At 48.1% G+C, this 13,810-nt stretch overlaps 1 protein-coding gene across 1 annotated transcript; it reads left to right on the top strand.

The window, feature by feature from the left end:
- Positions 1-3,878: 3,878 nt before the first annotated feature.
- Positions 3,879-13,120, top strand: SDF2L1 (stromal cell derived factor 2 like 1). The gene is made up of 3 exons (XM_088477942.1): positions 3,879-4,178; positions 11,700-11,896; positions 12,172-13,120. The coding sequence occupies exons 1-3, from the start codon at positions 4,013-4,015 to the stop codon at positions 12,454-12,456; spliced, it is 648 nt and encodes a 215-aa protein (XP_088334068.1). The 5' UTR covers positions 3,879-4,012; the 3' UTR covers positions 12,457-13,120.
- Positions 13,121-13,810: the final 690 nt, after the last annotated feature.

Genomic DNA, 13,810 nt, shown 5'->3' with positions numbered 1-13,810 from the left:
CCCCCCCACTAACATACCGATATGTGCGCGGAAAAAAATGGGCGTGGTCACTTAAAAATGGGGCGTGTCAACATGACACACCCCGTTATTTTCACGCTGAACATTCCTATCCATATGCACCTTAACCCCAGTAGTACCCCTTATACAGTACCCCCAGTATGCAGTTGTGGTCCCTCTTATGCAGGCCCATAGTAGTGCCCCTTATACAGTATCCCCAGTAGTGGTCCCGCTTATACAGCCCCCAATTAGTTCCCCTTACTCAGTGCCCCCAGTAGTGGTCCCCCAAATGCAGTGCCCCACAAAGTGTTCCCCCTTATGCAGTGCCCCCAGTAGCAGTCCCCACAATGCAGTGCACCCAGTAGCAGTATCCCCTTATGCAGTGCCCTTTATATGGTGCCCCCAGTAGTAGTCCCGCCCCCCTATGCAGTGCCCTTTATATAGTGACCCAGCAGTAGTCCCCCCCCCAATGCAGTTTTCCCAGTAGTGGTCCCCTTATGCAGGCACCCTGTAGTGATCCCCCCTATCCAGTGCCCCCTGTAGTGGCCCTTCCTATTACTTCCCCCAGTAGTGGTCCCCCGAGTGCAGTGCCTCTAGTAGGCCCCTGTTATAATGCCCCCAGGGGTAGTTCCCCCCCAAGTAGTAGTCCCCAGTAGAGTAGGTCCTCCCAATGGTGCCCCCAGTAGTAGCCACCCCTCCCCCAGTAGAGGTCCCCCCAGTAGTAGCCACCCCTCCCCCAGTAGTAGCCACCCCTCCCCCAGTAGAGGTCCCCCCAGTAGTAGAAACCCCCCTCCCCCGTTGTGCAGATAGGTTAAAAAAAAAACATATATATATATCTATAAAAATATACTTACCTGAATCTCTGCTCCTGCTCCTGCTCTCGACGCCGCTCCCGCCCAGGCGGGCGCGCTCAGCATTATGGGACAGACGTCATAACGTCAGTCCCATTACCCACTGCAGGAGCCGGATGGAAGTCCGGCTCTTGCAGTGGGTGCTGCAGCAGTCAATGAGAGTCTATCTGACTCTCATTGGCTGCTGTTTAACACACGCATCGCCGCCAGCGCTGGCGGCGATGCGTGTGTTATGCACAGCCTGAACCCGCCTCCTGGCGCTATTGGGCAAGCGCTCAGGGGGAGGGAACGGGCTCAGGCGTGCAGCACAGGACCGGCGCTGGAAGCCTAGCGCCGGTCCTGTGTAAATGTGTAGCGCTGACCGCACTCACTGCGGTCAGCGCTACACTGGCTAACTAGGGCGGGCGGGCCGGTACCATGGCCGGCGGCGCCCCCCCGCGCTGCCGGTCCAACGGCGCCCAGGGCACTAACCCTGCCCGCCCTGCCGTAGTTACGCCACTGATAATGGGTTAGTTGAGTATGAACAGACTAGGAGACAGTAGGTCTCAGATCTGGCTAATCAGAATAGCCTTGGCCTATATGCGGTCACCAGTATTTTGAGAACATAGGAAGGAGATTATAGGTTTTGTTATGATTAATATATAATCAGTGAAATGTTTAGTGCGCATGACTATTGAATGAATTAATATTCGCCATTTTATAATATGTTAGTTGCAGAGAGGAAAAAAGTATAAAAGATTGATCAAAAAGGGGAGGGGTCGGTCAGTCGGGTTGAGCAGGAGAGATCGTAGGTCGAGAGAGTCGCGGGGCGCTGGGCTGTAAGTATAAACAGGGCTGGCTGTCACCTTGTTAGTCTATGCTAGGCATTGCAAATAATCATTTTGTTACTGTTGCTGAACTAATGTTTTCTTAGGTTGTAAGTCTGCGAACTAATGTTTTCTTAGGTTGTAAGTCTGCTTTGACAATAATACTATAATACATGTATAATTGATTTGCTTTTTAAGTAAAACATTGTCATTTATTTTAAAGTTGATATTGGTGTGAAAATGATTCCATTTCTTCTAATAATAAGTAAGGTTTAAAAATAATATCCCGAACACATCGCGATATCAATAGTTACACCACTTTGTGTGATATAAGAGACTTTTTTGTTACGAACTACTACACTATATATGTTCTTTCTTGTTTTTTTGTCTCTCCCTCAACTGCAAGATTCTATATAAGAACAACTACCATTTCATCTACCATATTGAACATTTCCTATTGATAATTCCATATAAGAGGAACTACCACTTCATCCACTATATTGAACATTTCCTATTGACAGTAAGATAATACAATTGTATCATTGTATTTTGTATTCCAATGGAGTGCGCAGAGTAACAGGTTTGTCCATTTTTCTATTTTGTGGTATTTTGTTTAGGGGTTGGTGATCCCCCCCACGGTCAATCCTTACTTTGCAGCCCCTTCTTGCGCAGTTGTCCGCTGTATCTTTTTCTCTTTTACATTGTATACACAGTGGGCTAAGGTCCAAGGAGTTTCGGTGCTTGTATACACAGAGGGCTATGACCCTAGGAGTCACGGTGCTTGTATACACAGTGGGGTACAGCCCTATAAAATAAGTTTGTTTTTTTGTGTTTTTTTTTTAACTTTTAACTTTCTTGAAAGTTTTATTTTTTTAACTTTTTTTATCTTGTACACACAGCCACTTGTGAGTCTCGACACGTTAATCAGCAGAGTATAGCGCAGCATACATCAGTGTGCAATGTGCTCCCTATACACAGTCACTTTGCCAGCACAGCCACTCGTAAGTCTGGACACAGTCACTTTAATCAGCAGAGTATAGCGCAGCATACATTAGCGTGCAGTATGCCCCCTATACAGTCACTTTACCAGCACAGCCAGTTGTGAGTCTCTGGACACAGCCACTTAATTGCCCTCTTACACAGCCATTTAATCAGCAGAGTATAGCGCAGCATACATTAGCGTGCAGTGTGCCCCCTATACAATCACTTTACCAACACAGCCACTTGTAAGCCTGGACACAGCCACTTAATCAACAGAGTATAGCGCATCATACATCAGTGTGCAGTGTGTCCCCTATACACAGTCACTTTGCCAGCACAGCCACTTGTGAGTCTGGACACAGCCACTTAATTGCCCCCTTACACAGCCACTTAATCAGCAGAGTATAGCGCAGTGCGGAGTGATTTGTTCTGCGCTGTAGGGAGGAGGGTTTGAGGCTGCGCTGCACTACGCGGTAAAGGAGAGATTCAGGTTGCACTGGAGGGAGGAGTGTTTGGGGCCGTGCTAGGGATGACGAACATAATCAGCGATGTTTATGGCCGTTGTTGAATGTTTTTCCCATCGATGTGAGAGAACCAAATGGTTTCCCTCCTTTGATGGAAGAGCATAAACGAATAGTTTTTTTGTTTTTTTTACATGGTGTCGGGACATGGAGCATAGCCACACCCTCAGTTCTGATTGGCCCACTGGCCAATCAGTCATAGAACAGGGATGACCATCGGTTGGTGAAGCCATCAATGGTCATACATTGCATAGTTAGTTACCATCGATGGCGACTTTCTATTTCGCCAACGATGGTAAACATAGCGATGAACATCCCTAGTCCCTACTTTGAGGATGAGCCTGCGTTACTGCTCTGCTCACATGTGGACTGGACTGAGACCAACAACCACCTGCAGCAGTAGAATAGCCTGCCCGCAATAGCAGGAACTGGCCCCCAGGGGGCGCACGCCGCACCGGGAAGCGAGCACGTGATCAGACTATACAGATAAAACACAGTTCCGTGTGACACTATAATCACACCAGAAGATGGCGCTGCCGTGCGCTTACTTTGCCCGGAGCAATTACACTATGTTACGCACTATCAATACGTACCTAAACTCTGATTGGTTGGCTCAGATTGAATGAGTCATACCGTGGACCAATCACGATCTCCTTCGTGTCTGCAAGAAGTCATAAATTGATTAGTCTCAGTCTAGAAACTAGCCCCGCCCTCTAGTGGGCGGAGCGCAGAATACGGCAGTCTCCAGTATTCGCCTGCCACGCCCACTTCCGCTGGCGACCGCTGATTGGCCGGCGAACATGCTGTAGGAAGCTGTACGGAAGAGCCGGGCTGAGCGGGGACCGTGGGGAGAGCGATGCTGCGGCTGCGTTACCTGCTGCTCCTGCTCGGCCTATGCTGCTCCTGGTGCTCGGGAGAGGAGAGCGAGGAGGCGGAGTACGTGACGTGCGGCTCTGTGCTGAAGCTGCTGAACACCCGGCATAACGTCCGGCTGCACTCGCACGATGTGAAGTACGGCTCAGGTGAGGGCGCTCGGCTGCTCCGTGTACAGTAGCAGTATGTGTGTGTATGATGGGGGGGGAGGGATGTTCTTTTATTACAAGTTTCCCTATTACATATACAGTAGCGTGTGCCGTGCGGATGGGACACGGGGCAAGACGTTCCATGGTTCTCATATACTGGGATCATTACCCCTGGCATATCCCCCGGCTGCACCTGTCCTGGTACATAAAGTAAATATAACCTCTTTATAGAACAGTTGTCAGCTAACTGTGATTCGGGGGCAGAGTAGTAGCCGCAAGTCCCAGCTGGCTTCCTTATTCCATGACATGCACGGATTGTACTGATGAGGCAGGGGGGAAGTCACACCTATACCACCTCTGGGTGCTGTGTCGATACAGGAATTACTTGCTTAATTAATGATGTTGTGCATTTGAAGGCCTATCTGTGTGTGCTTGGGAGCCACAGCAGCATATGTAGCTGTCATCTCCTTCTCATGGCTGCTGCTGCAGGTGTCCTCACTTACCCTGCTGCTGAGCCTGCATATAAGGAACCTGCATCAGCTGCTGGTGGACGGAAGCCCCAAAAAATAGCCAGAGCCACAACTAGACTTTAAATAGGGTCATAAGATTGTGCACCTGAAAAAGGGCCATGGCTTCTTGGGAAAGGGCCAGGGGAAAGATAGGGGAGGCCAGGAGATGCTGGGGATAAAAGAAGAGGAAGCTACAAGTGAGAATGATAATAAACAGGAAAATTGACAGTCCCAAACAGCGCCCTCTGCCCTGCGGTGCCCTGTGCCATGGCACTGGTCGCACTACCCTAGTTACGGCCCTGGAAATAGCCACCATGTTCCAAAACCACCATCATATAGCTAAAGGCACCCTAAGCCTGAAAGCTTTGTCATAAAACTTACCTAATAGAATTTTACAGATATATATTACTACTTCCAAGCAATGGCAGTCACTTTTAGAAGTAATAAATTCTTCACCCCGTTGCCTTCCACCATACTTGAGACTGAAACCATAAGCTGAAAGGGGCACTCCGAATAAATACACATACACAGGAGTTGTTACAAATATCAATGTTTTAAAACATGAAAATGTTTTAACAAAACTAGAGATGTGCGGTTCCGTTTTACTTGGATATGTTCGGATCAGGGGTGTATCTAGGGGTCCAAGCGCCCGTGGTAAAGTAATGGACTGGCGCCCCCCTCCCCCCTACATTTTCTGAATAATTACTCTGTACTTATAACGTCTCTACAGCCAGCCCTCCTTCTGTATCTCTGCTCCAGTCCCTGGACCCCTGGATCCAGCCCCCTGCTCCAGCCATTGGCCCCCACCGTCCAGCACCGGCCCCCTGCAGCCCACAAATACTTACAAACTTCAGCCTGCAGCTTGGCGGCTCCTCAGTGCACAAGCAGCGATGAGACGCACATGACGTCACGTGTGCCTTGTTCAAAAAAAAAAAAAAAAGATTTATTCTATTTGCTGTACTAGGCAGCCGCCGGCAAGCGGTCGCAGCTGCCCGGACCTTTGAGATCTAGGAACTTCCTAGCTGTCAAGGTCTGGGCAGCCGCCATTGCTTGCCGGCCGCTGCCTGGTACAATAGAATAAATAAAGCTTTCTACATCAGGGTCCATAGGGTATCCACAGGAGACCTTGGGGTATAGGTGATGACATCAGGCATCGGGCACCATAGAGTTAAGTTTTCAGCCTCCCAGGATGCACTAGGGTCCCCCTCCTATACCCCGCCCCCGAGCCAAGGCATCCCAGTTTCGTTGGTGCCCGGCTCGGAGTCGGAGCACCTGTTTAGAGGGGGGCTAAGGATAGCCCCTGAAGTTTTCTTCAAGGCAGCTGTGGCTGCCCATCTGCACCTCGGAGCCTTATTGGACTCCAGTCAGCAGAGGATCTTCGTGACAGGGGGAAAAGATCTCTGCCTTGCAGTTGAGGGTGCGCAGTTGTCTGCAGAGTCGCCGTGTGTCTCTACACTCGGCGATGAGGTTACTGGGCTCCATGGTGTCAGTATTCGACATGGTGGAATATGCCCAGTTTCACTCCAGACCTCTGCAGCAATTGATCCTGTCCAAATGGAATGGACTGCCTCAGAGTCTAAAATCCCAGACGATGGTGCTCACTCCGGAGGTTCGCCTGTCCCTTGCCTGGTGGTTACAGACGACCCATCTCAACAAGGGTCATCCGTTTTGGCTGGCGAACTGGGTCCTGTTGACAACAGACGCCAGCCTTCGGGGCTGGGGAGCGGTCACGGGTCCACACTTGTTCCAGGGCAGATGGACTCAGGCGGAAAAGGAGCTTCCAATAAACATCTTGGAACTCCGCGCCGTTTTCAATGCTCCCCAGCAGGCACAGCGGGTTCTCCAGGGTCACTCCGTGCAGGTCCAGTCGTACAACGCCACCACCGTGGCCTACAGAAATCGGGAAGGAGGAACCCGAAGTCGGGGGGCACTCGTAGAGGTGTCCCGCATCCTGGTCTGGGCGGAGCGCAATCTTCCGGCCATATCAGCAGTATTCATCCCGGGAGTCCTCAACTGGGAGGCGGACTTTCTCAGTCGCCAGGACGTTCATCTGGAGGAGTGGTCTCTGCACCAGGACGTCTTTCAACTTCTGGTGGACAGGTGGGGTCTTCCAGAGATCGACCTCATGGCGTCACGGCACAACAACAAGTTGCCGGTGTACGGGTCTCGCACAAGAGACGAAAAGGCGTCTCTGGTGGATGCTCTGTCCGTCCAGTGGACGTTCCGGTTTGCTTATCTCTTTCCTCCGTTTTCCCTCCTTCCACGGGTAATCCGGAAATTCAAACAGGAAGGAGGGACGCTCCTGTTGATAGCTCCCGCGTGGCCCAGACTGCACTGGTTCTCAGACCTTCAGGGTCTGTCCGTGGACATTCCTCTGCGGTTGTCGCTACGACCGGACCTACTGTCACAGGGTCCTTGTCTTCACCCGGACCTGACTCGGCTGTCTTTGACAGTGTGGCTGTTGAGACGGCCATGTTAAGGTCCAGGGGGTTTTCCAGCTCTGTAGTACGAACTATGCTAAGAGCTCGGAAGCCATCTTCTGCAAGAATATACCATCGTGTGTGGCATACGTTCTTCCAGTGGTGTCGGCCGAGAGGTTATGCACCTCGGGAGTTCCGTCTGTCTAGAGTGTTGGCTTTTCTACAGGCGGGACTAGACCATGGGCTTCGCCTTGCTTCTTTGAAGGTGCAGGTTTCTGCCCTGTCTGTCTGGTTCCATCGTAGGATTGCTACAATCTCTAATGTGCGCACCTTTATGCAAGGTGTTCTTCGAATTCAGCCGCCATTTGTTCCACCGGTGGCGCCTTGGGATTTAGCTGTGGTCCTGAGGGCTCTCCAGGGACCGCCGTTTGAACCACTGGGCTCAGTGGATCTTAAATGGCTGACAGCTAAAACAATTTTCTTTCTGGCCATTGCTTCGGCCCGACGTGTTTCTGACTTAGGGGCTCTCTCCTGTAGACCCCCTTTCCTGATTTTTCATGGGAACAGGGCAGTGCTGCGCACTCGTCCTGATTTTCTTCCCAAAGTTGTTTCACGTTTTCATATCAACGAGGAAATCGTTGTGCCGGCTTTTAACTCACCTGACCTTTCAGTGGGTGACGCCATTTTGGACGTTGTGCGGGCCTTAAGGATTTATGTTGACCGCACTTCTTCGTTTAGGAAGTCGGACACCTTGTTTGTCCTCTATGGCTTCCGTAAAAAGGGTTGGCCTGCTTCAAAGCAAACTTTGGCAGGTTGGATCCTAATGGCAATTTCAGAAGCTTATCTTCATGAAGGCCTTCCGGTTCCACCCTCTGAGGGCTCATTCCACTAGGTCTGTGGGTCCTTCGTGGGCAGCTCGACGTGGTGCCTCTGCAGTCCAGATTTGCAAGGCTGCCACGTGGTCCTCTGTCCATACCTTTGTGAGGTATTAAGTGTTTTTGACACCTTTGCCTCTCAGGATGCTTCCTTCGGGCGGCGGATTCTCCTTTCAGCACAGGAGCGTCCCCACCCTTGAAGGATACTGCTTTGGGACATCCCCAAGGTTTCCTGTGGATACCCTATGGACCCTGATGTAGAAAATATGAGATATGGTAAGAACTTACCTTTTGTTATCTCTATTACTACGAAGTCCACAGGGTTCCACAGGACTCCCGCCCTGTCGCACCTGTGCTGCAGATGGGCTTTACTCTAGTCACCGGTTTTTCCGTCTCCCTCTGGTGAGAATGTGATTCTTGTGTGTGTCCAGATCTTTTTTTTTTCTCTTCCTTCTCCTCCTCCGGCCTATGGCTTGGTACGTAACTGAGATGCCGTGGCTCGGGGGCGGGGTATAGGAGGGGGACCCTAGTGCATCCTGGGAGGTTGAAACTTAACTCTATGGTGCCCGATGCCTGACGTCATCACCTATACCCCAAGGTATCCTGTGGAAGCCTATGGACTTCGTAGAAATAGAGATAACAAAGGTAAGTTCTTACCATATCTCCTCATATTTTTTATTTTTTTTATTTTTTTTTAAACAAGGCGTGTATGACGTCATGTGCGTCTCATCGCTGCTGCACTGAGGAGCCGCCGAGCCACAGGGGCTTATCCGGGACTGCAGTCCTGGCAGCCCTGTCTTCATTCTACCCCTGACCACGGGTGACACCCCCGGATGGCGCCCCCGGCGAGTGCCATCCTGGCCAGTGGGTAGATACGTCCCTGGTTCGGATCTCAAAAATCGGAATCCTATTGGCTGTCCGGATGTCACATGTTTTGGATAGCCAATAAGAGAAATCCGAACTTGCGATAAGAACCGAACCTGCACATCTCTAATTAAAATGTTGATATTTACAACAGCTCCTGTGTATGTGTATTAATTCCTAATGCCGCCACACAAGGCTTCCAGCAGAAATTGTGGGGCTCAGTACAAACTAAACAAGTAGGCCCTTGACCACCTCAACCCAATAAGCTTCCCTCCCCCTTCACATTGCACCTGCCCAGTGGATGCAGAGGCGCAGCATGGAGCTCTACACATATAAACACGAACACATCTACGTAAAACTGTTTGGCACTGCCGCAGCAATACTGGCTACAGGATGCCATGCCAGGCACCCTGCTAGCCAGAAGAAAGGGCTGTGGGGCAGCGACAGTGCCACCCACAGAGCTCTCTGTGGAGGCACCAATCACACACCCCTAGTTGCTACCCTCATGGGTGCTGCTACCATAGGTGCAAGGGGTGCAGAGCTTAGGGGGGGGGGCATCATCCTTGTCAAAGTTACATGTGATATAGAAACTTTTGCTATGGGGCCTTCAAATGCCTAGTTATATATATATATATATATATATATATATATACATATATTACCAAATCACTTATGTCCCAAAAGGATATAGTATACAACACCACAGAAGTTGCCGCTACACAACTACCCAGGCACAATACTGCAACCCTCAACACACCTCACCCCCCAAAAAACTAGTAGTATACAACACCCCACAATACATTACTACACACCCCAACCTATCTCCCCTACTGGATAAAGTAGGTATACACCCCCCTGATGTATTACATCCCTAAACCCATCTTATTTCATAGATAATAAGTATACGCCCCAGGTACATTACTATAAAGCTCATCTGCACTTCCAATCCCTAATACATTACTATACTCCCCCAGATAAATTATAATACTCCTCAACCCCTCCCCTCTGTTACATTATAATACCCCTTCCCCCTATACATTACACCCTCCAGATAATATAAGTACATAACATAAATAAGTACATAGCCACCCTAAGGTACTTGCCTCTTATTGCAGCATTATGTGTTCTCACACACCAGCTGCAGCCTGCATGGGAGATGGCTGGGCAGTGCAGGAGGGGGAGGGTGGACTCTGGGAGGGGCAGGGAGATGGGACCTCACACTCCACCTGCAGGGAAGATAGACAGGCCAGGCAGAGCAAGAGAGAGAGAGGAGGGGTGGGACTCAGGAAGGGGGCGGCCAGGCGGTATTCGTTTAGGAAGCCGGCGGACGGAATGTCGACCGCCGGCTTCCAGACAATTTAATCCCGACGAGGGACGAATGACAGGCGTCTAAATCTAGACGCCTGTCATTTTACCGATGCCGGGAGAGCCGCGGCGGGGGGGGGGGGGGGGAGGTATAGGTTTAGGACTCCCGGGTTGACTTAGGGTTAGGCACCCACCTGAGAGGTTAAGGTTAGGCTTGGGTCTTAGGCCGGGGGTCTTGGGTTTAGGCAGTGGGGAAGGGGAGGTTAGGTTTAGGCACCCTCCGTGCTGAAGCCTTTGCTCTGCTCTCCTGAAAAGGGGACCCGCAGCTGCCTGCCTGCCGCTAGTCACAGTGACAGTGGGGCGCTGATCCTAACAGTAAATTGCTTTGTATTCGCAGGCAGACATCTGCCTGTAGCAGTTCACAGGCAGGATCATCTGCATGCTGCGGGGCCCCCTCTGATTCCGGGTACTTTAGTACCGGCTGTACCCCCCTGATGGCACCCTGCCGCCACATATTGCAGAAAAAGCATGAATTTATATTTTTGATGCAATATGTGGTCCTGCGGAAAGGGCTAGGAAGCCCTAAAACGTTGACCTGACCTAAAGCTTTCATTGGACTGTATCTGGAGTTATGTTTCGGTAATTATATACTTCATTTAATTGTTTGCATCACCTGGAATGTACCCTCCTATCACCCATATTAGCAGCATCCTCATTCCCACCTTTCCTTCTGCAGTATTGTTTCGTCTGTTTACATGTCAATATCTCTACCTTATGGGCTAGTGATGTTCTCTAAACTCCATGGCACCAAATATATCATAGTATATATCCTGATAACTGTTGCACTGACCGAGATCTGGTAATTCCATTCTTGTACTCATCTGGAAAGACAATCATTGCACTCTTTATATTTGCACTTGGAGGGGCAAGTTGGGGGCATTTACATGTGTTCACAAGCTGCCCATGCTCAATAGAGATGTCATCTTTTGACTTGCACATATCTTTGATATGTCTTTGAGGATAAATATCAATACGCATCCTATAAGCATGGTGCAAGTATTGTAAGTTAAGAACAAGCATTTTGCATCAGACATCGTTAAATGCTAGATTTAAGTTTACATATATCAACATACATGTAACTCAATATACAGCAGCTGACATGTAAGAGTATGAATGCAAAAGTCGCAATGTTATATTTAACTATAAATTGGGCTAAGAATTTGCTGTGGGCACTGTACCCTGGGAATCGGGCAGACCAAGGCTGAATTGATAAGTTGTTGTCCCTTCAGGAGACCTTTACTGTATATCAATGTTGCAGCATATAGTGTCACCATTAATAGCCTTTTTTACATATGCAGTGGTCCTAAACATGTAACCATTAGCCTGCCATACACAAATAGCAGCTGTATGGCAAGTGGCTAAGATCAACCAAGTTTCAAAAGAATGCAAAAAAATCTAAAAACAATAATTTAAAGTCATAATCTCAGTTAATGATCTAATTGTTCTTGTGCTGAGAAATATTTAAGTAATGTTGTTTTTCTCTGCTAGGAAGTGGCCAGCAGTCTGTCACAGGTGTGGAGACCTCTGATGATGCAAACAGTTATTGGAGGATAAGGGGGAAGACGAGTGCTGACTGCCCACGTGGGGAACCTATAAAGTGTGGCCAAGCAATCCGCCTTACACATGTAAACACTGGGAAGAACCTTCACACTCACCATTTCTCATCCCCTCTCTCAAACAACCAGGTATCAGTAAGACAGGAATCCTACTGCTCGGAATTAGTTTGTTTTTTTTTGTTTTCAAAAGTTATGAGCAATTACGTCACAACTGTAAAGCTAATATGTGTCATTCATTGTATATTACACCATATTAAAGTAAAGGAACTGTTTAGTATGGTGAGATAAAACCATATCATTCACTTATGTATTAGTGGAGACATAATGTGTCACTTGACGACATAATGCCATCAAATCTTTCCTGCTGACTGCACAAATGCGATCACTATTGTTTTTGTTGGCAGGAAGTAAGTGCCTTTGGGGATGATGGTGAAGGAGATGACCTGGACACGTGGATGGTGCAGTGCAGTGACGCACTGTGGGAGCGTGAAGATGCCGTGCGCTTCAAGCATGTTGGAACTGATGTTTTTCTGACTGTTACGGGTGAACAATACAGCCACCCAATCAGAGGGCAGAGAGAAGTACATGGCGTAACCAGCCCCAGTGCTCACAATTACTGGAAAGTGATGGAAGGAGTGTACATCAAACCGAGCCTCCCTCCTGGTGCAGCCAGACACGATGAACTGTGAGAGCACCATTAGTCAGCAAGGAGGACCCTATGTATCAATGCATTCTGCACCAGTTTTCTTACTATAGGCCAGTGGAATTGACTATCTTGTTACATTGTAAGAGATTTCGGCCAAAATAAGGGAAATGTTTTGCTGCAAGCCCAAATAAACAGTTTTGTGTACCTATTCCATTCAGTAAGAAAATATAATAAATTGATTGCACTTATTAGTTAAAAATGAATGTATTGTTATAACTCTTTTGATGCGATATCAGCTGATCAGAAGTGTTCATTATAATTGTGTTTCTTTTGGGAGGGGGCTGTAAGGGAAATGTGGTGATCCGTTGTGACTGTCTTTATGCATATGATTTAAGCACCGGCAGATATCAGGGTTTTCCTTAGAAATATTTAAATTTGAAGGTTTTGACTTTCTAACTTTTTGCTAAATATCACTTGGTGGAAAATGATTAGAGACTAAGGTCCAGGGCAGCTTGTAACTGGGAATATTTGCCTCTCCTGTATGGCTTTATTCAGTTTGTCTATTATGCTGGGGCAGACATTGTGCTACCAGCAGAGGTGTATACAGAGTAAAAGTGCTATTTCTTCAATATGATTGAGGGATTACTTACCTGTTAGACTGTATAAGTTGAATTGTGTGTTTCGTAATAAATTCAACTAAGACTCCATTTACTGCTAATGCATTTCTCTTGCTCTTCTTCAAGATCAAACCATAGGGCCTAATTGATGTTGGTTACTGTAATGTAGATGGGAAAGGGGTGGTAGGAAACCGAAAACCGAATATTCAGGTTCACTTTTTTATATATTGTAAGTAGTACAAATGTAGTGTACTCATTAGTGTTGCTTGCTGATGATATAATATCCAATAGCTGTGGGTAACATTAAATATGTCCTTCAATGAATACTTACCGAAGTGCTCCAGCAAAATCCACCATTTGATAAATACAACATTAAAACAGAGAACCTATGGGCTTTAATATAAAATAAATGTATCTGGCAATGCTGACGTGCAGATTGCTCAGCTTCTCTTTCAAGCTGCTTCATGATCTGGAGGCGGGGGGGGGGGGGGGGGGGAAGAGTTGTGTATATATTCATTACACCCCACAAACTAAATGGGAACCAATATCGCCAACTTGCTTTAATATAAAAAGATTCACCCAGTGTGTAATCTGTGTTACAGCCAGTGGCTGAATAGGTCAAATGTGCTGACCCATATTAAACATCATAGGTGCTCGATCTTTTTACTCAAATGCTTGTGATTGGGCAAAATTGTGTATAATGCATATTTGTGCTAGTTCTAAGCACTCCAAGTGTAAACCATAATAAGGCAGAACTCGCTACTACATAACAACCTCAGT

The sequence above is a fragment of the Taudactylus pleione genome, unplaced genomic scaffold (genome assembly GCF_031769625.1).
Source record: "Taudactylus pleione unplaced genomic scaffold, aTauple2 ptg000205l, whole genome shotgun sequence".
NCBI lineage: Eukaryota > Metazoa > Chordata > Amphibia > Anura > Myobatrachidae > Taudactylus > Taudactylus pleione.
The sequence above is the reverse complement of the archived record's forward strand: the minus strand, read 5'-3'. Positions and strand labels throughout refer to the sequence as shown.

Bases quoted from the DNA above. Each gene is read 5' to 3' on its own strand.
- SDF2L1 (XM_088477942.1), top strand. From the start codon at position 4,013: ATGCTGCGGCTGCGTTACCTGCTGCTCCTGCTCGGCCTATGCTGCTCC. The intron at 4,179-11,699 runs GTGAGGGCGCTC...TTTCTCTGCTAG, and splicing joins CGATGTGAAGTACGGCTCAG to GAAGTGGCCAGCAGTCTGTC. The intron at 11,897-12,171 runs GTATCAGTAAGA...TTTTGTTGGCAG, and splicing joins CCCCTCTCTCAAACAACCAG to GAAGTAAGTGCCTTTGGGGA.